Genomic DNA, 22892 nt, shown 5'->3' with positions numbered 1-22892 from the left:
ACACAGTCCCAAAACCGATATGGGCAAATACAGAAACACGAGAAAGGAAAAATGTCGTGGGGAAAATACCAGACTGAAGGGGCCATAGGCACGGTATCCCCGTGTACCTCGAATCTAAACCCTCCCGTCTACGTGAACGCCGATGTTGCATGATGAATTGCGCAAGTTGCCGCCGCATGATGATGAATTACCGAGCCGTTGGAATAAACCAATAGGCAAGGTTCTTACCAGCGTCGGGCACCACCTAGGGGGGCGTTGTTAGAATTGTCTGCAAGGGGAGTCCGTCAGCGTAAACACCACTAAGACTTTGGGATGAAGAACGTACGACCACCGCCACCGCCACGGCCACCACCGCGGCCACGGCCCCAGCCGCCGTAGCGACCACCACCACCACCGCCGCCGTAGCGGGTCATCTCAGCGAGACGAGGGTCAATCTCCTGCTTGGCTTCCCTGAGGACGTTGACGAGGTCGCGAGCCTGCTTGGAGTCTGCAAAAAGTTAGCGTCAAGGAACGAAAGGTGGAAGACAGGAGAACTCACTGTCAGTGGTGAAGAAGGTAACGGCGGTACCCAAGGCACCAGCACGACCGGTACGGCCGATACGGTGGATGTAGTCCTCCGAGTTGTTGGGGTAGTCGTAGTTCAGCACGTGAGTAATGTTGCGAACATCTTGATGAATGGGTTAGCATAACGCCTCACGGTGTGTATAGCAACGTTCCAGCATGGAACCAGGTATGTTTGGTAATCATATCGGGCCGTCTTTCACTCCGTCGAAGACAGGGCAGTCCGTCTGCGTCAAATGCCATCCTGGAAAGTTCAGTGTACCGGGTCCTCGGGCTTGGGGAATCTTGGGGACAACTTGATCGAATCAAGATATGCCACATCCACGCTTGTACCATTGGCATATGGGAGGCACAAGAGTGGAACAGCGAGTATAGCGAGCCAAAGGCTACACACCAGACCAAGACTCCACGCAGGAGCAGAGAGAACCAAGGAAACACGAATGCATCAGGCAAGAGTGCGCAATCAAGAGAGCCCCTAGACATAAGAGTAAAGCACAGCACGAGGCTGCTGGAAGTTGCCATGTAGGTTGGGGGGATGTGATACTCACCAATACCACGCGACGCGACGTCGGTAGCGACCATGATAGGGCTCTTGCCCGTCTTGAACTGGTCCAGAACCCAGTCACGCTCGTTCTGCTGCTTGTCACCGTGGATGGCTGGAAGTACCGGTTAGTGTATTCAAACAAAGGCGAGAGTGGAAATGACATACAAAGCGCGGGCCATCCGTCCTGGCGAAGGAATCGGGTGATCTCATCGGCAACACGCTTGGTGCCGACGAAGATGAGAACCTTGTTCTCCTTGTTGTCCATCATCTTCTCGAGGTGCTTGATCATGCGATCACGCTTCTCGCTCTCGTTGACCACCTCGACAACCTGGGTGATGCGGTGGTTGGCAGCCAGCTCCATGGAGCCGATGTTGACCTGGATGAAGTCGGTGAGGAAGTCTGAGGCAAGGGCGCGGACCTCCTTGGGCCAAGTGGCAGACCACATGAGGGTCTGACGGTCGGGGCGAATCTGGCCGATAATCTTGCGAATTTGGGGTTCGAAACCCATATCCAGCATGCGATCAGCCTCGTCGAGAACCAGGTAGGTGACTCTGCGCAGGTTGGTCTTGCCAGCCTCGAGCATGTCGATGAGACGTCCGGGGGTTGCAATGCAGACCTCGACACCGCGAGAGAGGTCGCGGATCTGGGGGCCCTTGGGGACACCACCGTAGACACAAGTGTTGCGAATGCGAGAGGACTTGCCGAACTTGGAAATCTCCTGCTGAATCTGGACCGCGAGCTCACGGGTGGGAGCAAGGATCAGGACGATGGGACCATCGCCGGGGGCCAAGAGGGGCTGGGCGTTGATGTGAACGATGGCGGGAAGGCAGTAGGTGAGCGTCTTTCCGGAACCAGTCTCGGCAATACCGACGACATCGCGACCGGAGAGAGCCATAGGCCAACCCTGGGATTGAATGGCGGTGGGAGCGGGGAAGCCCTGGGCCTTGACCTCGTCCATGACATATCTGGGGAATCCAGCCTCGTCGAAGGTCTCGACAGGCTTGGGAACATCGCTGCCAGCAATGGCAATCTGATGCTTGCGGCGGAAGGCCTCGACATCCTCGGGGCTGCGGTTGGCGACCTCATCGTGCTCCTTGTAGAAAGACTTCTCGAACTTGGGCATCGTGTTGATGTCTGTTTGATCGTTAGCTTGTTTGTTTTGATGCAGCATGGACGTGGAAGTGCTGACCCCATTCTTGCGTGCGAAGGCCGGCGCCAAGGTTGTTCATGCGGTCGCCGCCGCCGCCGCCGCCGTAACCACCACCACCGTAACCACCACCGCCACCACCGTAGCCGTTGCTGTCACTGGACTGTTAGTTGGTTCTCTGTATGAAGAAAAATGGTTTGCAACCGTCGATGCCGCGATCCCAAGTCACGTTCATATCGAGACGCGACAATGCGGGTTCGTCGCAGGCACCAGCGGAGGGCGTGGCGCCAAGGCCGCAGAAGCCTTGCGAACCCGACCGACAATCTTCGGGAATGGAATCAATGCTTACCCGTTGAAACCACCACCGCCGTAGCCGCCATCGCGACCGCCTCTGTCACTGCGATCGCGACCACCGCCGTAGCCACCACCACCTCCTCCGTAGCCGCCACCGCCGCCGCGACCGCCGCCACCGTATCCGCCGCCGTAGGACATGTTTGCTAGGTGAAGAGAGTGTGCAAGTGTCTGAGGGTAGTTGTTGATCTTCGCGTAAGCGAAGTGTCAAAGGAAGATAGAAAGACCGTGGGGAGAGAAACGCAGGGTTGAAGTCCTTTTCTGGAGTGAACCGAAAAAGAAGACTGTTGTTGCGTTGAGATGCGGATGGGAGTTTGTGAGATGGAGAAGAGAGGGATGCGGACGAGGGAAGGGGGAAGAAAGAACAGGAGGACGGAAGGTTTTGGGGAGCGCGAGGGAAGGCGGTCCGGGGTGAATTTTTTTCTTGCCTGCCAAAACTTTTCGAGGCAGAGGCTGCTAGAGGACCCTGCTAAGGCGAAAAAGATACGTACTCCATGCACGTGGACCCGCTCCTTCTCTATCATCGACCGGATAAGATAGTGGATATGACTCGCGATAAGGCACCTCCACCAATTCTGCAACAAGGTTCTTGACTCTCGGGTCTTTCTCGCCGGGGGTCTCCAGATTTCTGCTTTCCAGAAAACCCTTCTCAGATTTTGCATTTGAACTGCGGATACCACCTTTGATTGAAATTCGGTTGGTTCTCGGACGAGCCTCCGCTGGCAGGGTATCTCTTCCCTCATGCAGTTCTCACTCAGCCTCTGTCAAAAATGGGACAGCAGCATGTACACCCGAACTGTCAAAGAAAATGAAGCACAGCACAATGCATCAAACGACATGTGAAGCTTCTGCACTACGCTGCAAGATTGTTATTGACCTCCTACCTTGTATTTTTTCCATCTTCTTCTTGTTCTCCTTCTAATCCCCTTCTTGGACAAATTATATAGGCGTTGATCTACTACAGTGTGTGAGTTTCGTGTTTGTGGCTGTTTGAGCGCCAGGATGACGACAATCGGATGCGTTGGCCATGTTCCAAGTCAGTCATGCATGCTGGAAGTATGGTTGCAGACGTTCCTAGTTGGGGTTTCTTTGTCTACTGCCTTTGTTCGAAGGCCTGTCTTTTTCATGTACTCTGTTGCATCCCATCAAGCAATAGCCTGGCAGGGGATTTCTCATCGGGAAGGAAACATCTCCCAGAAGCCAATTTCCATCTGCGTCACAGTCATTAAATGCTCGAGGGTTGTGGGACGGGCGCCATACCTTGGTTCCATGAATGAAAATCTTGACCAGCCGCTCGATACTCGACGGGGACTGCAAGACGGCATGCCTCTCGATCAACTCTGTCCTCTGGTCAGCAACTCTGCGCTTCGTCAAACCGCTGTCGAAGCACCACGCACCTGATCCGGTCTTGACGGCCCCAACGTAGTCATCAGCAACGTAGTTCTCTATCCACTTCCAGTACGTGTTGTCGTCGCGTTTGGTCTTGGCATCGCCGTGAAGCTGCTTGGCCACGGCGCCGTATCCGAGAAGACAAGGGGCCAGCGCCATTTGCAGGGCGATCCAGTCCTCGCTCATTCCCACGTCGAGAACGTAACGTGTGTACGCCGTGCAGGCTGTGCTTCGTTAGACGACGAACTTGAAACCGGCTAGCAGACAACTGACCTTGATGCTCTTCGGTTGCCTCAATCTCAGGCACGGTGATGCCGAAATCTTTGCAGTAGTCGATGTGCAAGCTCATCTCACGAGTGATGTGACTGACGATGGTAGCGCCCTGGCGAGGTCAATGTATATCCCATCACGGCGACATCTAGTACCCACAGCTGCAATGTCCGCAATGTTCTTGGCCTTGTACGACGCCAGGGCATTAGCTCTGGCAAAATGGACCTTTGAATATGTCAGCAAAAGATCTTGGCCAAATGACCAGAGACATACGAGGTAGAGGTAGTCTTGGATGAGGTATTTTTTGAAGGAATCCATAGGCAGCGTGCCATCGCCCATGGCCATGACGAAGGGGTGGTAAACGAACGTTTTCCACACATCTTTGACATCGGTTCGTGCGAGCATATACTCAATGAACCGTCCCCTGTTGCTAGTCAGTATCGGTCTTCCTAGAGGATCGGAGGTCGTACGGCGCAAATGGAAGTGTCTGAACCGAATGGAAGTGGTTCAACGGTCCATGTCCCTTGCCGAAGCCTGGAGCGGTTTTGATCGCAGCCTCGATGTATCGACAAGCTGATCTAGCTGCTTCAGGTACACTGAGACCTTTGGCGAGGTTCGACGCGATGGCAGCTACCATGTGTCAGTATTTTCCACCCCCAACGAAACGGCTTTACCCACAAGCGAGCGAGCAGCCTGTTCCGTGCGTGTTCGTGGAACTCTGATAAGGGCTCTGGATATGCAAGAACTCTCCCTGTCCGTAGAGCACGTCAACAACGATAGCCTTCTCCTCCTCCGTCTCAGCCACAGTGAAGTCTGCCTTAAACGGCGCATGTCCGCCCTTGACGAGCACCCACTCGGGACCGAGCGCCTGGACGGACCTTGCCATCTCGTCGAGGTCCCTGACGCTCTTCACCTCGATGGACTTGTAACCCGAGTCTTCAAGGATGAGCTTCGCCTCGGGGATGTTGGGCGTGAGGACGGTTGTGAGCCTTAGGAGACCGTCCAGCAGCTCGGCGACGGCTTCGCGGGGAAGAAGCTCCGCACCGCTAGTTGCGATCATGACCTGTCGTTACTGTAAGGCGAACACTCCCCGAAACTGATGGAAAAGAAGGCAGCGCATACCGGGTCTACGACCACCCTGGGGATTTTGTGCCTCTTGAGAGCCTCGACTACTGTACCTATCGTTGTAGGAGAAGCCAGCATACCTAGACTCAGTCAGTTCCCGAGAACCCCTCCCAGCGGTATGCACCTATCCCACCGGTTTTGACAACATCGACGCCAATGTCGCCGACGCAGGCGTCAATCTGTTTAACCAAGAACTCCTGTGGCACATGGTGAATGTCGTGCACGCCGGTAGTGTCCTGTGCCGTCAGGGCCGTCGTGGCGGTCATGGCATAGCAGCCGTGAGCCGCGATCACCTTTTGGTCTGCCTCTAGACCGCTATAGATTGTCTCATTTCAGTTTTGGACCTTCAAATTGGCTTGATGGGATGGAGTTACTCACGCCCCCCCCGAGCTGTCAGAGCCGGCAATAACGAGAACCCGTCCCTGAACCATACTGAGCGCTAGTACCAGTCGTAATCGACCAGAGTGAACGTTATCGGTGTTGGTCTATACGGTCCGATTCGTCGTACAAGTGTTACTGCAGGTTGCCGAGAACACCTTTCCGACTGGGACGGGATGGAGGATGGCGGTTAATGTTGGAGCGCCCGTGGTTCGTGGATGTCACTCAAGGTGGGGGCGGGTCCAAGATTTTACAATACCCCCCTCCGATGGATGTACGGGTACGCGCACCTCTCAACGGTCCAGTGACCAAAACGTTCAGATTGTGGGCAACCGCATCACGTAAGGAATCTCTCGCGATTGACGTTGGCACTGGCACATAGCCATTACATCACAAGCCCGCGGACTTCAACACTGAAGTCTTCAAATGAAGAAGAAGCCACTTTTGAAATTGCCTACCTACCCTGCCGACACACCCTACTCCCTGGGAATCGAAATGCAGACAGCCAACCCGCCTCCATCATATCCATTGCTCGCTCTGACAGCAAGTCGTGATTTCTGAAAGTCTTCTTTCTGGGCAAGACATCGGACGGTTTGCCAGACCAGACATATCCATCCCCAAAGTCCCGAGATATAGTACAAGAAAAGCCAAAAGCAAAACGCCTCATCATGGTGTCTGGCGCATCTCAATATCCACCCGTCTGCTTTCGTCGCGCATGCCAAGTTGTCTGAGGAAAATGTGCCGATGTAACGAGTCGATGGAGCCTTACGCCGTCCCCGCCGAGCTCTCCGTGTCTGCCGAGCTTTGGCTGTTCGACCGCTCCGCCCTCGTCGGGGTGTCCTTTCCTAGCTCTGAAGGATCCGAAATGCTCCTCTGCCTCTCTGTTCGGTTCTCGTCGCCAGATGATGAATCATTGACTCCGTCGTCCTCGTTCTCATCAGACCCACTGTCGCTGTCTTCGCCAAAGACAATCCGCCGGAGGACGCTCTTGTCGAACATCTCTAGTACCATTCGTCTGATAGGTAAACGGTAGTGGTTGTATTCGAGCATCGTCATGACGCGCTTGAACATCTTTGGGCATCTGAAACCCGGCACCTTGTGCTGCCTGATCTGCATCAGCTCGCCCATGGCGCGTTTGTACAACACCATGTTACCGAGATCAACGACAAGATCGAGGATTCGTTGGTTGGTGGCTAGTTCGTTGGTGAAGGCCGGCAGCTCTTCCTTCTCCAAAGGCGGACGCGCTACCGTGGCTGGCGGCGGAGTCAGAAACGTCTTCTGCGAGTCTGGCAACGTGATCTTGGAGGCGATGGCGTGATCCCAGGGCTTGAACGAGAAGAACCTGGACAGGTTGTTAGGGATGCAGAAGCCCAAGGACTCTCCCCTGGGCGAAAGATTTGCGTCCCATCCGCACTCTGAAAGGATCTCCAGGCCGTGAGCGGATCTAGAGATCAGTCCAAGCACGAAGAAAGCGGTGCCGCGCAGACTCATGACCTCGTGCTCTTCGGCAATCTTCACAATGTCCTCCACAACGTCGCATGATTCGATAAAAGGGGCACCGAGCTCCATCGATCCGACATTGCCAACGGCCCACATTGACGCCTTGACTTTCAACAAGAGCTCTGGATCTTCCGACTGCATCCCATACTCTTTGATGGTGCTGGCAAACTCGGCGAAGTGTCCCTTGTCGCTGAGTAGCTTGCAGCCTTCTTGGGTGCGTGCGAGCTCGCGATAGAAGTGCGGCGGAATGTGATTCTCTGGCTCCGCCTCCGCTTGAGCCTCGTCCACCATGTTCATGCGGTTCTGATGCTCCTCCGGATTCTCGAGGAACGCCTTGGCCAAGCTGGTCTCGATCACTCCAACGTACGAGTCGTTCCGGCCGAGGAACCAGTCGTCCATTTCGTTGCTGATATAATCGACGCCATCGAGGTAGTGGTAGCCGATGGAAGAAGACAGGAACCGCAGGAGGAGAGGGGCGCCGATTTCTCCCAAGTGGTCCATTGTTGGACGGCACTGGACAACGTATTCCAGGTATGCCTTCTTGTTGCATGCCTTCTCGAGGATCTTAACCGCGGTGCGGCAGACCTCTACCTCGGGGTCGTACAGCTGGTCACACAGCTTTTCGATTGCCCACTTCCAGTCAACCTTTCCGTGGGAAGATTGTGACGCATCGAAAGGCCGAGTCGCATACTTTCGCAGAGCGTTCGTCGCCGTGATGCGAATCTCTCTCGTACCAGAAGTCAATGCTTGCTCTATAAGCACCCGCGGGTGGCCTGGGATGCTGTAGTCGAAGTTGGAGAGCAGCAGCTTGATCAGGTCGGGGCGCTGCTTGTGGCCGAGGATATGATACATCATGTTGAACATTCTCCAACGCTGCAGAAGCTCCAAGCCCCTGGGGTCACCGCTGAGGACGCCGAGCATGGGGAAGTAGCCAGCGCAAAGCGTGCTTTGCAGGCGACCAGGAGAGAACATAGGGTCCGTCGACGTCAGCCCGCTGCTCTGCGAAGGGTGTCAGTCTTATGCCCGGGATGTAAGTAGCGTGACGCTTACCGGGTCGCATTGAGCTAGACACTCGGCTATCTGCCGCAACATCTTATGATCCTGCAAGTAGTCGACACCCTCGTGGGACTGTAGGAGAGTATGCATCAAAGCACATCCTACCCTGACGTACTTTTGCGTGTTTTTGTTGCTCGAGAGATCAGAGAACCTGTGCTTAAAAGGCCGGTAGAAGCTCATGATCCTGTTCATGAATTTGGACACTCTGTTGACCTCGTCCAGCCGCTTTCCATCTTGAAGCGGCCCTTCGATTATTCGCGAAATGACGTCCCAGTTCCACTTCAAATAGTTGGAGCTGTTCAAGACGTTAGACTCAACCAGGAGCTGTCGGATTGCGCCCTCTTGAACCACAGTCCCGGCGTTGCTTTTGCGATGCATGTCCGCGAGATTGCCCATGCTGTCATTGGACGGCAGGGTTCCAGCTGTGGCAACAGACGGCGAGCTCCTGTACAGTGTCCTGCTCACCGAGCTAATCTGATAAACTATACCGGAGGCAATGAATCGGTTGTCGTCTTTGAACTGGGTGGCGGCGGCGAACAATTCTGGAAGCAGAGGGAGATCGTTGCTCCATGATGAGGGAAGGAGCCTGCTTGAAAGCTTCAGCACCTCTCCGATAAGGAGGCATGTCTTCCTTGACAACTGCGGCTCGCTGGTCCGTGCGACCTGGAGGAGGTTTTCCAGAAGCCCGGCCTTGACGAATGTTGCCAGAAGAAGGGCGGTGTAGTGGTCCATGAAGTTCTGCTCTCCGCTATCTTCTTCCATGGGGGACAACGTCGCTGATGAAGTCTGGTTCGGGATGGACTTGAGGCTAGCAACCCGTCCGTACGTCGTCAAGCGGCGGCCAGCAAGAAATGAGGAAGCCCACGAAGGAGATTTGATCCGAAGGAGTAGGTAGACGAGATCGATGACGGTTTCTCGGATGGTGGGCTGGGGAAGTACCATGCTGGTCAGCAGCGACTTGAGAGCGCGGGATTCGTGCATTGTCAGTATCATCAGACCAGGCCAGCTCTTGAGAATCTTGGTGATGGCCTTGGCATTTTGTTTCAACAAAGTCTCGTTGGCCAAGACAATGTCTGTGAACGCTGTGAAGAGGACCTCCAGATCATAACCAGAGCGCAGGTAAACCCTCTTCTGCGGACTGTCCAAAACATGCATGTAAGATGTTGTGAGTGACTCTGGCGACTTGTAGGTACCTTCGATCAAGGCCTCAGAGAGTGGTGCCAGGCCACCAGATGCGACTGCTAGGGCAGGGTCACGAAGCATGATCTCAGCAAGCGTCTCCAGGCAGATGGACCGCAGGCGGTCTTCAGCCTGCTCAGCAACAGCAGCCACAGTTCGAACCACGGCGCGCGACAATTCTTTGACTCCGTCTTTTACATCCAAGAAGGCTCTGACAAACTTCAGAGCCTGCTCGCGCTCCAGATCAGCCTTGCGGTCTTTGATCAAAGATCTGCTTTATGTCAGCCGGGTCCCCAAAGAAGGTGAGCCTCCTACTTACGTCACAACAATGATGTCAGTATTCAAGCTGCGGATCTTTTTTAGGGAGGCCACATCTGAGATGGCATATCGGATCATGCGGTAGCCAGCGGCTACTACTTCTCTGGCCTCGCTGAGGAGCATGACCTGCATACGCAGACCAAAGACAGACCATACCAGGTCATACTTGAGGGTGGGGTGTCGTCTGAACAAGTCGACTAGGCTGTTGCCCCGGCTGACATAGTATTCTGGAGGCATACCCTCCTGCTCTAGGGCCTGAAGCAACTCGGCTAGAAGAAAGGTGGGCGATTGCTCGGCCGCCTCCTCGTTGTCGGACCCAGCACCACTGCGAGAGGCACTGGGCGGAGAGCGCAGTCCATTGTTGGCGGAAGAATACAGCGCATCGTTGGTCCTCTGTCTCGTTGGAGTCGTCGGCGTCGGCTTGAACCTCGAAGCGTCTGCAATCTTCTGCCGCAGAATCTTGATCCGCTGATTGGACGCGTTGAGCTCGGCTTCGACCTTGGCCCTTTGCTCTTTTGTCTGCTTCGCCTTCTTCGCATTCAAAGCTTCCAACATGTTTTCGCTCCCATCCTTGATTTTCATCTCCCGATTCAGCTGTTCTCTGAGAGCTGCAAGTGTCTGCTCGGCAGCCGTGGCGGAATCTTCCTCGTCGACCTTATCGATGCTGTAGATATCGCCCCGGGAGCCAGAACGAGATGGCATCATCTGGCTGCGCAGCTCAGAACTGAAGCTCCCGGGCGCGATGGAGGGGTTGAGCGAGGAGCCTCGCGGGCCGAAGCTGACGCCCGACGCGCCCAGGCTTCTTGATGCATTGGCAGAGGCAGAGGGCGGCTGGAGGCCGCCCGCGCTCGCTTCGCGCTCGAAACTCGGTCGTGGGTTGAGGGTGTTGACGCTCGATGCAGACTGCTGAGGCGACAGTGCCTTTTGAGACTGGCTGGAGGCGCCCAGCATGACGGTGAAACCTCTCTATGATACCACCTTTTTCCGGGGCTTCTCCGTAGGTCGTTGCATTCGGGCGACTGTTATCGCGAGACGGCTTGATATGTGTGGTTGTTGTTTTATCTAGGAAGGGGGATGATTCGTCGAATTCGTCGTTCGCGCGGAGTAAGGGACGGCCGCCGATCAATATGGGTTCTTTCGTGACGGATGTACCAACGTGGGATTTGATGTGAGTGCAGTCGTCGAAGACCGTGAAAATGCAACTGTAGACAGTTATCAATCGGGTGAATAGTCGGGTCGCAGGCTGTTGGGCGTAGATGGTTGAAGTCGGACGGCCACCTGCAGAGCCAATCCAAGACAAGGGCAGGTCGTCAGTCACTCCGGGTGGAGATGCGATGGGGATTCAATGCTGAGGCTATGTGTGTCGATCGTGGGGTTTGTTCCGCAATTGCCCGTTGCGGCAGGTCGTTTCAAGACAACCAACGGTACCCGAAGGTGAATGGGAATGAGAAGGTATGGAATTTAATTGCTCGTAAAGAATAATGAAGTATGGCGTCGTCAGGGACTTGGGCGTTGTGCGATGGCTCGGCGTGGCTGCCAGTTCACAGTTCACGGTTGACGGCCCGCGGCGCTTGGTCGCTGGGCCCCAAACCTGCTGGCTCAGGAGCAGTGGAGGTACATATGCCTCTACCGCTGCCGTGGTGCGTTGCGCGTGTATGGGTTTATGGTCGTGCCAACGGTGCTGCTCCAATGGTATCGATGTCTGGTGTGGGTGGTCAGGGGTCGCTTGTTGAGTTGGGGGTGCAGTGTCAGAAGGCCGACGTCGCGAGGTCTAACCCAAGGCGGGCAGGCATAGGTCGTGGTAGTGTCAGACAGACTGTCATCGAAGAGGTATCGTACCAACTGATGGGGTACTTCACTTTGTACGTCGACGGCAAGACCAAGTCGTGGTGTTGGAGTTATTGCAATCGGACCTATGCATGCACTCAATTTACCGATTTGTCTTTTCCTACTGGGTAGATATCTAACCTACCTACGGCCAATGCTATAGTAGAACTTGTCGCGATTTACTGCAGGGCTGGCTTCTCTTGCTTCTGTTCGCTCGTGCCCAAGGTACTCAACCCGCCCCGCTTCTGCTCGCTTCTTCACCCACTTCGCAGAAAGCACGGGCCATGTTCTCTTGCTCCTGGTGCGCGCACCTTGCCTTGCGGTGTCTGGCTCGGATAGTGGGATGGCCCACCAGGGAACCAATGGGAACGCGTCCATGAGCTGAAGTGGTTGTCGTTGACAGTGGCACGCTCGCTGAGAGTGTACATGTTTCTTGACTCTTGTTGATAAGATGCAGATACCAAACCTCTGTAATGAAACCATCAGGCAACTTCGGGACCGCACTTATCTATACTGTAGATTGTGCACCCGCTTGTCTGTTCACTATAGACAGTAAGCAAGGCGCTCGTTCGCCATGTACTCAGAAATCCATGAGAACAGTATCTCAACGTCCAGAAGCCCAAGCAAAGGAAACTCGCTTTTGTAGATGGAGAAATGTTAAAGAGACGGGAGCGGCGCGCCGATGACCGATAATCATAGGCTACCCTCCTCCTCCTGCTCCCGAGGAAAGCCCTTGCCTTCTGAAGCTGCTCGCGCCACAGCGTCCACTTCCACCGCCAATGCTGAAACACGGCCGGCTCCCCCGTCCACAGTCGTTCGATGCCTCGGCGACGTCCACCATGCATCTTCTGGCCAGACTCGAGCGTCTCCGCCACAAGACTAAAAGCCAAGCATCGAGGGATCGGTTGCATTTCGACGGTCGTTACCTGAACAAACCCGTTTCTGTCAGGGTCACGTACGGGATTTGCTTCTTCGGCCCTTGTGTCTGACATCCACAGCCCCGAGATGGCGGTGGCCCCGGTGTGGACCTCGCCTCTTCTCACTTCACTTCAACCTAACACCAGGCCGGAGAACGGCGGCAGAGATTTACAGGCGATGTCTTGCACGAGGTGGGGTTGACAAGTCCTTTGAATGATGTGCTTTTGCTAGGTACATTCGGTCACCAACCGACGGGGCAAGCTTACAGAGGGTGTGATGTGATGTTCGGAGCCGGCCATTGAGGCTCATAGACACACACAAAAAAGTTTCTGCGGCTTGACCCCCTACATGACCTTTGATAAACACCGAGCCTACCAAAAAAAAACCTGAAGGCGTTTGCTTCAGTCATCCAGCGACGAAAAGTAAAGAAGAAAAATTGGTCCCGCCCATTGCTCGTTGCCTGCCGGGGGCCGCAAAGAGCCGTCCAGAGAGCGGCTGCATGCGGCGACCTGCCTGCCTAGCTTGCCAAAGGGCATCGGCGGGCTCCGGGGGATCCACTAGTCACCCATAAGACCATCTTACCCCACGGCTGCCGGACCCTATCCAGCGATCGGATCAGCTCGGCCAGTGCTATTGGACCGCCGCACGCCATTGGCCCTTACAGTATGTAGGCAATAGCACCCTGTAGAAGCGAAGCAAACATGCCGGCTCAAGACGCGACTACGCTATCTCTGGATTTCCGTATCCCGGGTGTTGGTGGGTGACGTTCAACGAAGCTAAACGGAGACTGAGAAACCTCAGCCGTCCTCCCCTGAAACCGATTGATATATATAAACACTTTGCCTCCCCTCTCGAGCATCGCCTCCGCTCTTGACTCTTGCTCTTGCTCTTGTCTTCTGTCTCATTGTCCAATCACCACAGCCCTCATCATCGCTACCCCAAAGCCCTCACAGTGGTTTCATCCTCGTTATCTATCTCATCATCTGCCGTGACAACAACATTATCATCACCATCACCATCGTCAAACCGTGACAATCATCTTTCTGTCTCGCCCACTTCTCACCAACACTCTTATTCACAATGTCTTACCTCGCCTCCGCCCGCTACGGCAAGGACAATGTCCGCGTCTACAAGGTCGAGCGCGACGGCGCCACCCAGACCGTCACTGAAATGACCGTCTGCTGCCTGCTCGAGGGCGACATCGACACGTCGTACACAGCCGCCGACAACAGCGTCGTCGTCGCCACTGACTCCATCAAGAACACCATCTACATCAAGGCCAAGGAGAACCCCGTCAACCCTCCCGAGCTCTTCGCCTCCATCCTCGGCGCCCACTTCCTCGACACCTACGCCCACATCCACACTGCCAACATCAAGATCGTCCAGCACCGCTGGACCCGCATGACCATCGACGGCAAGCCGCACCCTCACTCATTCTTCCGCGACGGCGAGGAGACTCGCAATGTCGAGGCTCGCGTCTCCCGCCATGAAGGCATAGCTCTCGCCAGCGCCATCCAGAAGCTCACCGTCCTCAAGTCCACCGGCTCCGCCTTCCACGGCTTTGTCCGCGACGAGTACACCACCCTTCCCGAGACCTGGGACCGCATACTTTCCACCGACGTCGACGCCGGCTGGACCTGGAAGTTTTCGGACCTTGCCGCCGTGAGGGCCGCCGTGCCCCGCTTCGACCCGGCGTGGCAGGCAGCCCGCGACATTACTATGAAGACCTTTGCCGAGGATGAGAGCGCCAGCGTGCAGAACACAATGTACAAGATGTGCGAGCAGATCCTCGCCGCCGTCCCCGAGGTCCTGACCGCCACCTACTCCCTTCCCAACAAGCACTACTTTGAGGTTGACCTCAGCTGGCACAAGGGACTCAAGAACACGGGCAAGGACGCAGAGGTCTACGCCCCACAGTCCGGGCCCAACGGTCTCATCAAGTGCGAGGTCGGGCGCAAGCCCGAGACGGCCAAGTTGTGAGAGGTGCGGCTGTAGTCTATGAGAGAGCGTGTGAGAGAGGACAAGATGATTTTCAAGGGAATTAGCATCTGCATTTATCCTGGCGTCCATGCCCTGGCTAGACTCGGCCGGTTGTTTTTTATAGCAGTAATGAGCAATGAATCTAGACCATCATATCGGAAATGAAATCACAAATCTGGATATCCTCAGTAAAACGGTGGTCAGGCCCAATGTTCTTCGTGTGTACTCGCCTTATATGTACTCCACGAACGGCATCCAACAACCTAGATATCGTCAGGCAAGAAATGCCTTGGTGAGTCTCGGCTGCAAAATGTCCCGGATTGCGTATCTCAAGAGGATACAAGCAAAATGAATTTGCAGAGTACATAGTGTACGGGCGGTCCCTTTTCTCGCCCTACTATCCCGCGTTCTGCCCATCTCAACCATAGATGCTCACATGTGGGGGGTTAAATGGGCCCCAGGCCACCATGATTTACACTTTGGGGCGAAGCCCACGCCAATCGACAACGCTCTGCAAGACTCTAGTACATGCGGCCAAGAGTCTTGCCATCGTATAGGCCCAACGACGAAGCCCGGGAGCAGCAGCTCGCCTCTCGAGTGGTCTCGTGATGAACTCGGAACAAACCAACTGCAGCCGTCTGTCTCCGCAGAACCACAGAAAGCGCCGCCATCCAAAATTTGAGAACGATTAGACTTCCATTTGAGATGCCCTTATTCATACAGAGTGTACATGCCGAACAGACGGCCGCTCCATTCACTCACCAAGCCCATAACCCTTTGCCCTCTCCCCGTTCGAACCACGCTAGCACAACCGCCACCACTACCTCTCTCATATCCTCTCTGAATCCGCCTCCCGGATCGCCTTGACCTGCTCCTCCCACCCGTGCTGTCCGACGGGAACGTCGCCGAACCGGATGACGTTCTTTTTGTACGGGTGGGCCTCGCCCTCAAACGCCTTCAGCCTCGCCAGCCTAGGAGCGCGCAACCTGTTCTTGGGCAGCATGCCGCTGACAGCCTTGCGCAGCACCTCGGCGCCGCCGTGCTTCGCCATCAGCACGTCCATGGTGACGGCCTGCAGGGAGCCTGGCCGGGTGTTGTGTCGGTAGTACGTCTTCTGCCACTTCTTGCGGCCCGTGACATGCAGCGCCGCGCAGTCCGTTACGACGACGTAGTCGCCGCAGTCCGTGGAGGGGTCCCAGGTCGGCTTGTGCTTCCCCATCAGCAGCACAGCGATGCGCGAGGCGAGGCGGCCAAGGGACGGGGGAGTGACGCCCGGCTGGGTCGAAAGGGTCTCGTGGGGGGCCGAGGCGGAGACGTGGTGCCATACCCGAGAGTAGGAGAGGCGAGTCTGTAATGGGAATGAGGTTGTTAGCGGGCTCGACTTGCATGGGAGGTTCAATTGGGAAAAAGGGGGGTGAGAGGAGAGCTTACCAGGCCAATGGTTTGCGACATCGTGAAGTATGTTCTGGGCTGGCCGCCTCAGCCGAAACTCCGTCTTGCCGTGTGCTGCGGGTGATTTAGTTCGATTGAGGAGAGCCTGTAAATCAGGTATGGACGGCGGCGGAAACTTTGATTTAATCTCGTTCTCGTCAGAAGGCTACGCTGTCCGGCGTCGTTTGGCGATCGATATTCATTCAACCCAATCGATGACCGGAGCTAAGTTCCCAAAAATTTGGAGACGATATCACGAGCATTGTCAGGTGACTGGATCAAGATAAGATAAGTTCTATCGACGGTGAGTCAGCTTGCCCACAGCTGGTCAGGTTCCGATCACGTACCTTTCTCTTCGAGCTGCGCACCAGCTGGCCCGAGCGTCTTCTTGGTAGTGGGGCGGACAAGCAGAAAGCAATGCGATTGCGCTCTCGCCCTCCGCTACGAGGAGGGGCAATTGTGTGGGAGTGTGTGTGTGGTAAGGCGATTTCAAAGCAACTATCCCAAAGTCATCAATGAAGGTACTCCACGATAGACCAACCCGACGTATTAAAAGCGCATCTGGCTCCGCCCCTCCTCAAACGCAGCTCGCCCTCGGCGGGAATATCTTCTCGACCTTCGGCTGTGACGGACTTACAACCATCTTCCCTCCCCCGAAAACCATCACGATTTTGACTTGTTCCTTGGACTGTCATCTCAAGAAGCCAAGGCCGGAGCATGCTCTACTGCCTACCTGACTTCCTCCACAACTATCGCTCCGTGTTACAAAGGCCACTGCGGCGAAGCAGACAACCCTTCACGATGACCGTATCATATCCTTTTCAGGTGAGCTGAGGGGTGTTCGCTCTCAATTATCCTCATCCGTTCCACTTCCCTTCCGTTCCCCCATCACCCGCGCAAGTTTGGTCCTGCCCCTCGGGCTGCCTATCATTCATTCATTTATGTGGTTGGCCGAACGCCCCTCATGGTACCCTCCCGCCGGAGAAGAGGCGGAGGTTTGCGTATGTGTGCTTGCATATTCACCGCTGGCCGTACACTACAGCAAAGGAGGTTGCCGTTCAGAACTGTGATGGCTAATGAAACGTCCGAAAACTCCGACTAGACCGTTTTCGCCGTCCCCATGACATGTGACAGCTGCGTCAAAGACGTTTCAGACTCGTTGTACAAGCTGGGGGGCATCACTAAGGTCGAGGCCAACCTCGAGGACCAATTGCTTTCTGTTGAGGGCACAGGTACGCCATCTTCTGCTGCAAACTCTGAAGGTTTTCTTTCGAGTTCTTCGTCTTCTACGCCTGTGTCGTTCACAACCCCCCCCCCAATGTTTCCTCTTGTTCCTTTTGGCCGTACCCTTCGAGACTTTCCCAAGCTTCCCCCCTTTGTTTTTGATGGTTTCTTGAGAGTTCCACATTTTCCTTTTCTTTCGACATAGCTGTCACAGCTAAGCTCCATTGCCACCTCACCCGTCGTGGGACGGTCGGATAGGCTCAAGATTGGCGCCTCATCGTTTGGGAAGTGATAGATGCTGACACCCTTGGCGACGTTTCGCAGCCGCACCATCCTCGATCGTTGACGCTATCCAAGCCACGGGGAGGGACGCTATCCTGCGAGGCTCGGGAGGATCAAACAGTAAGTCAACTGAAGCCTCTCCTTACCCTCCTGGCGTTTTCATCCAAGCTGTCGCTGCATCTCTTGTAACCCTTGGCGGGCACAGAGTTGTTTCCTGATACCAGCCATCTCGCCTTGTCATGCCGGCACTGGCATCGGCAGACGAGACCTGGGTGGCACCCAGACTAGCCCATTTTAGAACACCGGACGTCGTCAAATAGCTTGCTCACGACCGACTAGGCGCGGCTGTTAGCATCCTTGAGTCCTTTTACCGTACCAATGGTGCCCAACCTGCATCTTCAAAGTTGGACGAAGAATCAGACCGAGAGGTCAGGGGCCTGGCTAGAATGGTGCAGGTCTCCCCCACCACAACGCTAATCGACCTGACGCTACGCGGCGTGGCCCCCGGCACCTACCGTGCGACCATCCGTGAATACGGTAACCTGGCCGAAGGCGCGTCATCGACGGGCCCTGTCTGGTCGGGGGGCAGCGAAGGTGACGCCGTCAACGCCAAGGGGTTCTTGGGCGTCTTTGACATCGGCAAGGATGGCAGAGGCAGCGCGTACCTCGATAAGCCCTTTCAGATTTGGGAAGTCATTGGCCATGCCATGGTTGTCTCAAGACAAGACGAGTCTGCAGGGTCATTGAAGAATGACCTGGACACCGTAGTCGGCGTGATTGCCAGGAGTGCCGGCGTTTGGGATAACGACAAGACCGTCTGCTCATGCACCGGCAAGACGTTATGGGAGGAGAGGAAGGATGAAGTCAATAAGGGTATGCTCTAAATCTCATCCCGAGAACACCGTGGGAACCCCTCGGATGATATACGAAATGGACCATAAAATCAACAAGAGATTCTCAATGTGTTTTACTTCCAAGAAGCTCGGTTGATAAAGCCGAATATTAGACTCGGAGAGGATCACCAGCGGAAGCACGTGGAGGCGGCAGCTACTGCAAACAACATCGTACGATTTTTGCGATGAACGTTGGCTTTGGACAGCGTCAATCACACCCGGTCGGGGCCAATAGTCAAGGCTCCCAGGGCCTTGAACAATGACAAGCCAGATATGCTAGGGGTGGTTGTGTATGCAATTGTAGTGTGAGACGTCCCAGAAACCACACCACGGGCGGACTTGACAGTGAGGCTGAGCCTTATCGAATGAGTATCTTGGCGTTTGTCCAAGGATAAGGTTCAGAAACCCTAGCTTGGATTGGATAAGTAGATTTGCGGGCGTGGAGTAGCGTGACGAGGTATTGGGCTTTGGGGTCTTTAGCAAGGTTGCTGGCGTCGTCTGTTGTCTCCAGCCCGTTGTGTTAACCTTCATGTGCCAAGCTTTCCAAGGCTTGTCTCAGTCTGGCTTTACTGCCAAATTCTGATCGTCTCTAGGTGCTGTAACAGCGGGGTGCCAGGGGTAATGGAGGATATATTCAAAGGGAATGTGGGAAGAGGCGGCAACCGAGGGCCCGGAGCAGGGCTCGCAGACAGAGCGCCAGCGTCGGGCTTGATGCAGATCATGTCAGAAGCAGCACTGACAACAGTTCTGAGGGATTCGCCCCACTGATCGAAGACCGGAAAGGGGCGGAGCGCGGTGACAGTTGGTAGATGAGACGGATACGCGTGTGTGGTCGAACAAGGGCCAGAGGCGCTACCTTATTTTCATGGATCATAGGGGCGCCGGGACCGCCTTCCCGTGGCGAGGTCCACTATTAAGGGAGTATACGCAGTTGGCACTGCTGAAAGAGGCTGATACGAATGGGAAGTGACCGACACACGTCGAGGAACGTGTGTAAGGAGTCGACGGAGTGGGAAAAAAGATGGCCAGGTTTGACACTAGCGATGGTTAATATCGGATGTGGTATGCGGTAGTCTATCTGTGCAGGCCGAGTCACTCATAAGGTGGTTCAAACTGGAGTTGAGAGACGGCAGGGGGGGGGACAAGCCGTCCGTCGATGACATGTTCAATTCGGGGTTTGACAGAAGCCTACTAACTAAAAACCTAGGCTTTCTGTGTGCCACGGTGAAGTCACTGCGCGAAAAATCGATCAACGTGAGCAGCGTTGATATGTTTGATAAGTGAGAGCAGTTAGGGAAAGAGTGACCGAGGCATGACCGAGTCGGCGTTTGGCGGTAATAGAGAACCCGGCCATCGGGCAAAATTTGCATTGCGGGCAGCGGACCGCCACAGTTCGCATTGAGCGAGGAGAATAACGACGATCGTGCCGCGTCATGGGTGGATTCATCCGTTCGAAGAGATGCCCAGACTTGTGACAGTTGATGGTCGAGGACACAGGTCCAGGAGAAGGGCAACTCGGAGTGGAGCGCTGTGGGTGCTGCTGCCTGCGATGCGTAGTGCTGTCTGTGTGTTAATGTTGGATTGATGAAGCGGCTGGTCTGGTAGATTTCCTCGACTAAGATGCCGTCCAAATTACGTATCCAGGGCGATACGCAAGGTGTAGGTACTACTGTAAGTAACCTAGGGACGATGCGGCTGGCTTTGGATGTGGATACCCCCTCTACTCGGCCGGATGGTGATGCTGCGTGGTAAAACAGGGTCGAGTTTGCGGGCTCAACATCTGGTTCATGCGGTAGAGTGGCTGATGGTCTGGGCGGAAGCGCCAGCGTGATGAACCACTCCGCGAGTAAATCTACGGGGAGTGACAATAATGTTGCAGGCTGCACCAGCGTTCCAGCGGAAGCTGTCTCGTCGGGTTCCAAGGCCTGTGTGTCTTGATCCGTTAAGAAGCAGTGAAGCGTGGCCCCCCTGCAAGTTGCGACGGCACATCGGCGGGGATGTCAGCACGAGACTTCCAAACCAGCCTGAAGGACAAGCGAGTTTCGCAGAACCTTTAAGACTGGGACGGGCAGGGATAATTAGAGTTGGCGATGCCGTTCTTTCCTGGCTGGGCAGTCAGCAGCGTGCTCGCTGTGTTCTGCAGTGAGAAGTCCAGTTCTGTTTGTGGGTGAGAGGGGCTATCCTGTTTTGGGGGGAGGGCTTTGTCAGATGGGAGGGATTCTCTTGTCAGTTGAACTGCAAGTCATATTGGTTCTTTTTGGAGGCCGGCATCTGGCTCGTGCAGCAGTGTCTTACATCATTTGATTTCCTGATGCAGATACAGCAAGGAAGGGCGGGTGGGCATTTACGAGATTCCACTTCGGGGGGGGTTCTTTCCTCTTGCATATCATACTTTGCGTGGTCCAGTCATGGACGATACAGGCAGGTCAAAGTCTGTCAGTGTTTGTCAAATAATGGGAAGGGATGCAAAACGTGAAGCGGCAATCATACATGCCTCCATTCCACGTCAAGTCGTGGCTGAGCGCTCTTTCCCTACCTACGATGCCTAGCCGCTGATTGATGGCGCCAAGTCTCAATACCGGATCCCGGTCCCGGGCATGCCCAGTCGCCCGGTTCGCTCGACTTCCTTCACGATGTCTCACGTCTGTCTGTCTGTTTTTCTGCCCGCATACTACCTATGCGACGGTCTCTTTCTGCATCGACTATTGTATTGTCAAGCATCAAGCACTGAGTTCCACCAAGCAGCATGGGTACCTAAAGGCTGGACGAGGCCCCTCTGGACCCGCTGCAGATAAGGTTGCCCAGTTTCTAATCAAGGCTGTACCAGATGCACCTCCTCGGGCCTCGGACATTTGTGCCACAGAGCCTAGAGGGCATGTTCTGACCCTCCGACCTGGGCGGTTTGCACTCTTGTCACACCACGACGGCTTATTGAATGACAAAACCAACCGACTTTGTAGTCTCAACCTCCAGACCGGTCCTGTGGGATCCCAACTCCCTGCAGGAACGTCGTCTCGAACGGCACAAGACAGGCACAAGTGAGCATCCACGGAAACTGTGCCGCAATCCCGCAGAAGTTTGGAGCTGGGCGGGGATCTCTGTGCCACCAGCCCTTGGTTTCTCTCGCCAATCATCGATGACCACCACCTAACGCGATATTCACATCGATCCCGCCTTGATCACTTGAATCTACCACTTCACGCCTCTTCGCCGTGACTACCCTTTCGATCTAGGCCGATCAAGCTTTCCGCATGCCAATTCGATGAAGCTAAAGCTGGCTTGAACGACGAAGGACAGTACCAGTCGTCTGGACGTTCCCTTGGCCGGGACCCTACCCCACGGTTCGCCCTGCCCAATGAGCGACATGCCAACACGCGCTGAGGCGGTCAAAGTTGCCAGCTCACTGGGGCCTATTCACAAATTCACGGTAGCATCATCACCGGCGGTTAAACCCGATCCGTCATTGAATCTGTGAATACATACATCGCTCCCGCGAGATGCTATTTTGGATGGCCCAACGTCATCCCCTAGCCCCAGTTGGCTGGTTTGACGGTCCCGTTTGAGTCTGGCGGCCTGCAAGCACTTACACCTCGTCCACTTCTCATCCTCGTCCTTGGGAATTGCAAAGCAGGGAAAAAGCCCCGATGACTGTCAAGATCGGATGGCCCTGCAGTCACAGTCACAGTCACAGTCACATTTGTAGCATCTCCATATCCCAAGCCACGAGGCGTGATACATTATACAGCTAAAAAGCTGCAGCCCGCGGGCTCCAGTCACCAGAAGGAGCAAAGTTGTCACTGTGATCAAGGCGGCGTTAGCCTGTCGTGTACGCGCCCTTGGCCCTGGGAAGTCGGTAGCTTCAAAGGTCCGGCCCAAGACCCGTGTTCCTGGAGAGCCAATCAAGCACGCCTCACAGTCGCCGGAACGCTTCGTGCATGGAAAGCCAGGCCCTGATTCGCAGTGGTTGCAAGATGCAACAATAACGCATTGCCTTTAAGGGACCGCTGCGTCTTAGCCAGCCGGAAGGCACACGACGGGAAGAGGGGGGAGGATGATGTCGACTGTCAGCGTCACTCCCTGGAGGATCAGGGGACTGGTAAGGACTTGAACAGCCACCCCCTGTTCAGCCATTTCAAGAATTGCGATCTGATCCGCAGCTCCCTGACAGACTGCGACTTCCGTCTGCCCCACCACGGAAGAGTACAAAGTAAGCAGCGGCTGCGAATGCCCAGGCCCTCTCTTACACGCCCCCGGAACCGACGTCGGGTTGGGAAATCCAGACAAACCAGGGGTTCGACTCCTGCAAGGCGAGGAGGCACAGAGGGCCCAAGGGGCTCCTAACATTCGATGTCAAGCACATCCACAGCCTAGCATCTGGCGACGAGATGTGCAAAGTGGTCTGATTTCGAGAGAAAACACTTGATTCTGTTCCTCCATATAGACAAGTTAGTTTCCCTGCCTGGTTAAACACGTTGTCGAATGCCGAAAAGAAGGATCTGCGCGGCTGTTTATAGTGTGC

General features: G+C 55.2%; 5 protein-coding genes across 5 annotated transcripts; 2 read left to right on the top strand and 3 right to left on the bottom strand.

The window, feature by feature from the left end:
- Window positions 1–299: 299 nt before the first annotated feature.
- CH63R_01991 (DEAD/DEAH box helicase) lies at window positions 300–2744 on the bottom strand (the record flags this gene model as incomplete). Its single annotated transcript, XM_018296966.1, has 6 exons — window positions 300–487; window positions 539–667; window positions 1110–1217; window positions 1271–2239; window positions 2295–2410; window positions 2602–2744. The coding sequence occupies 6 exons, from the start codon at window positions 2742–2744 to the stop codon at window positions 300–302; spliced, it is 1653 nt and encodes a 550-aa protein (XP_018161782.1).
- A 1031-nt stretch (window positions 2745–3775) lies between these two features.
- Window positions 3776–10769, bottom strand: CH63R_01990 (Cytosolic regulator pianissimo; the record flags this gene model as incomplete). Its single annotated transcript, XM_018296965.1, has 13 exons — window positions 3776–3814; window positions 3864–4216; window positions 4266–4374; window positions 4422–4487; window positions 4536–4686; window positions 4733–4892; window positions 4941–5325; window positions 5385–5467; window positions 5521–5702; window positions 5766–5819; window positions 6535–8264; window positions 8316–9771; window positions 9820–10769. 13 exons carry the CDS (start codon window positions 10767–10769, stop codon window positions 3776–3778), a joined length of 5718 nt encoding a protein of 1905 aa, XP_018161781.1.
- Window positions 10770–13643: 2874 nt separating this feature from the next.
- Window positions 13644–14543, top strand: CH63R_01989 (Uricase; the record flags this gene model as incomplete). Its single annotated transcript, XM_018296964.1, has 1 exon — window positions 13644–14543. The coding sequence occupies one exon, from the start codon at window positions 13644–13646 to the stop codon at window positions 14541–14543; it is 900 nt and encodes a 299-aa protein (XP_018161780.1).
- Window positions 14544–15372: 829 nt separating this feature from the next.
- CH63R_01988 (50S ribosomal protein L13) lies at window positions 15373–15995 on the bottom strand (the record flags this gene model as incomplete). The annotated part of the gene is made up of 2 exons (XM_018296963.1): window positions 15373–15891; window positions 15975–15995. The coding sequence occupies 2 exons, from the start codon at window positions 15993–15995 to the stop codon at window positions 15373–15375; spliced, it is 540 nt and encodes a 179-aa protein (XP_018161779.1).
- Window positions 15996–16691: 696 nt separating this feature from the next.
- Window positions 16692–18364, top strand: CH63R_01987 (Heavy-metal-associated domain-containing protein; the record flags this gene model as incomplete). The annotated part of the gene is made up of 4 exons (XM_018296962.1): window positions 16692–16799; window positions 17077–17206; window positions 17523–17600; window positions 17820–18364. The coding sequence occupies 4 exons, from the start codon at window positions 16692–16694 to the stop codon at window positions 18362–18364; spliced, it is 861 nt and encodes a 286-aa protein (XP_018161778.1).
- Window positions 18365–22892: the final 4528 nt, after the last annotated feature.

The sequence above is a fragment of the Colletotrichum higginsianum genome, chromosome 2, assembly GCF_001672515.1.
Source record: "Colletotrichum higginsianum IMI 349063 chromosome 2, whole genome shotgun sequence".
In the NCBI taxonomy this organism is placed as follows: domain Eukaryota; kingdom Fungi; phylum Ascomycota; class Sordariomycetes; order Glomerellales; family Glomerellaceae; genus Colletotrichum; species Colletotrichum higginsianum.
The sequence above is the reverse complement of the archived record's forward strand: the minus strand, read 5'-3'. Positions and strand labels throughout refer to the sequence as shown.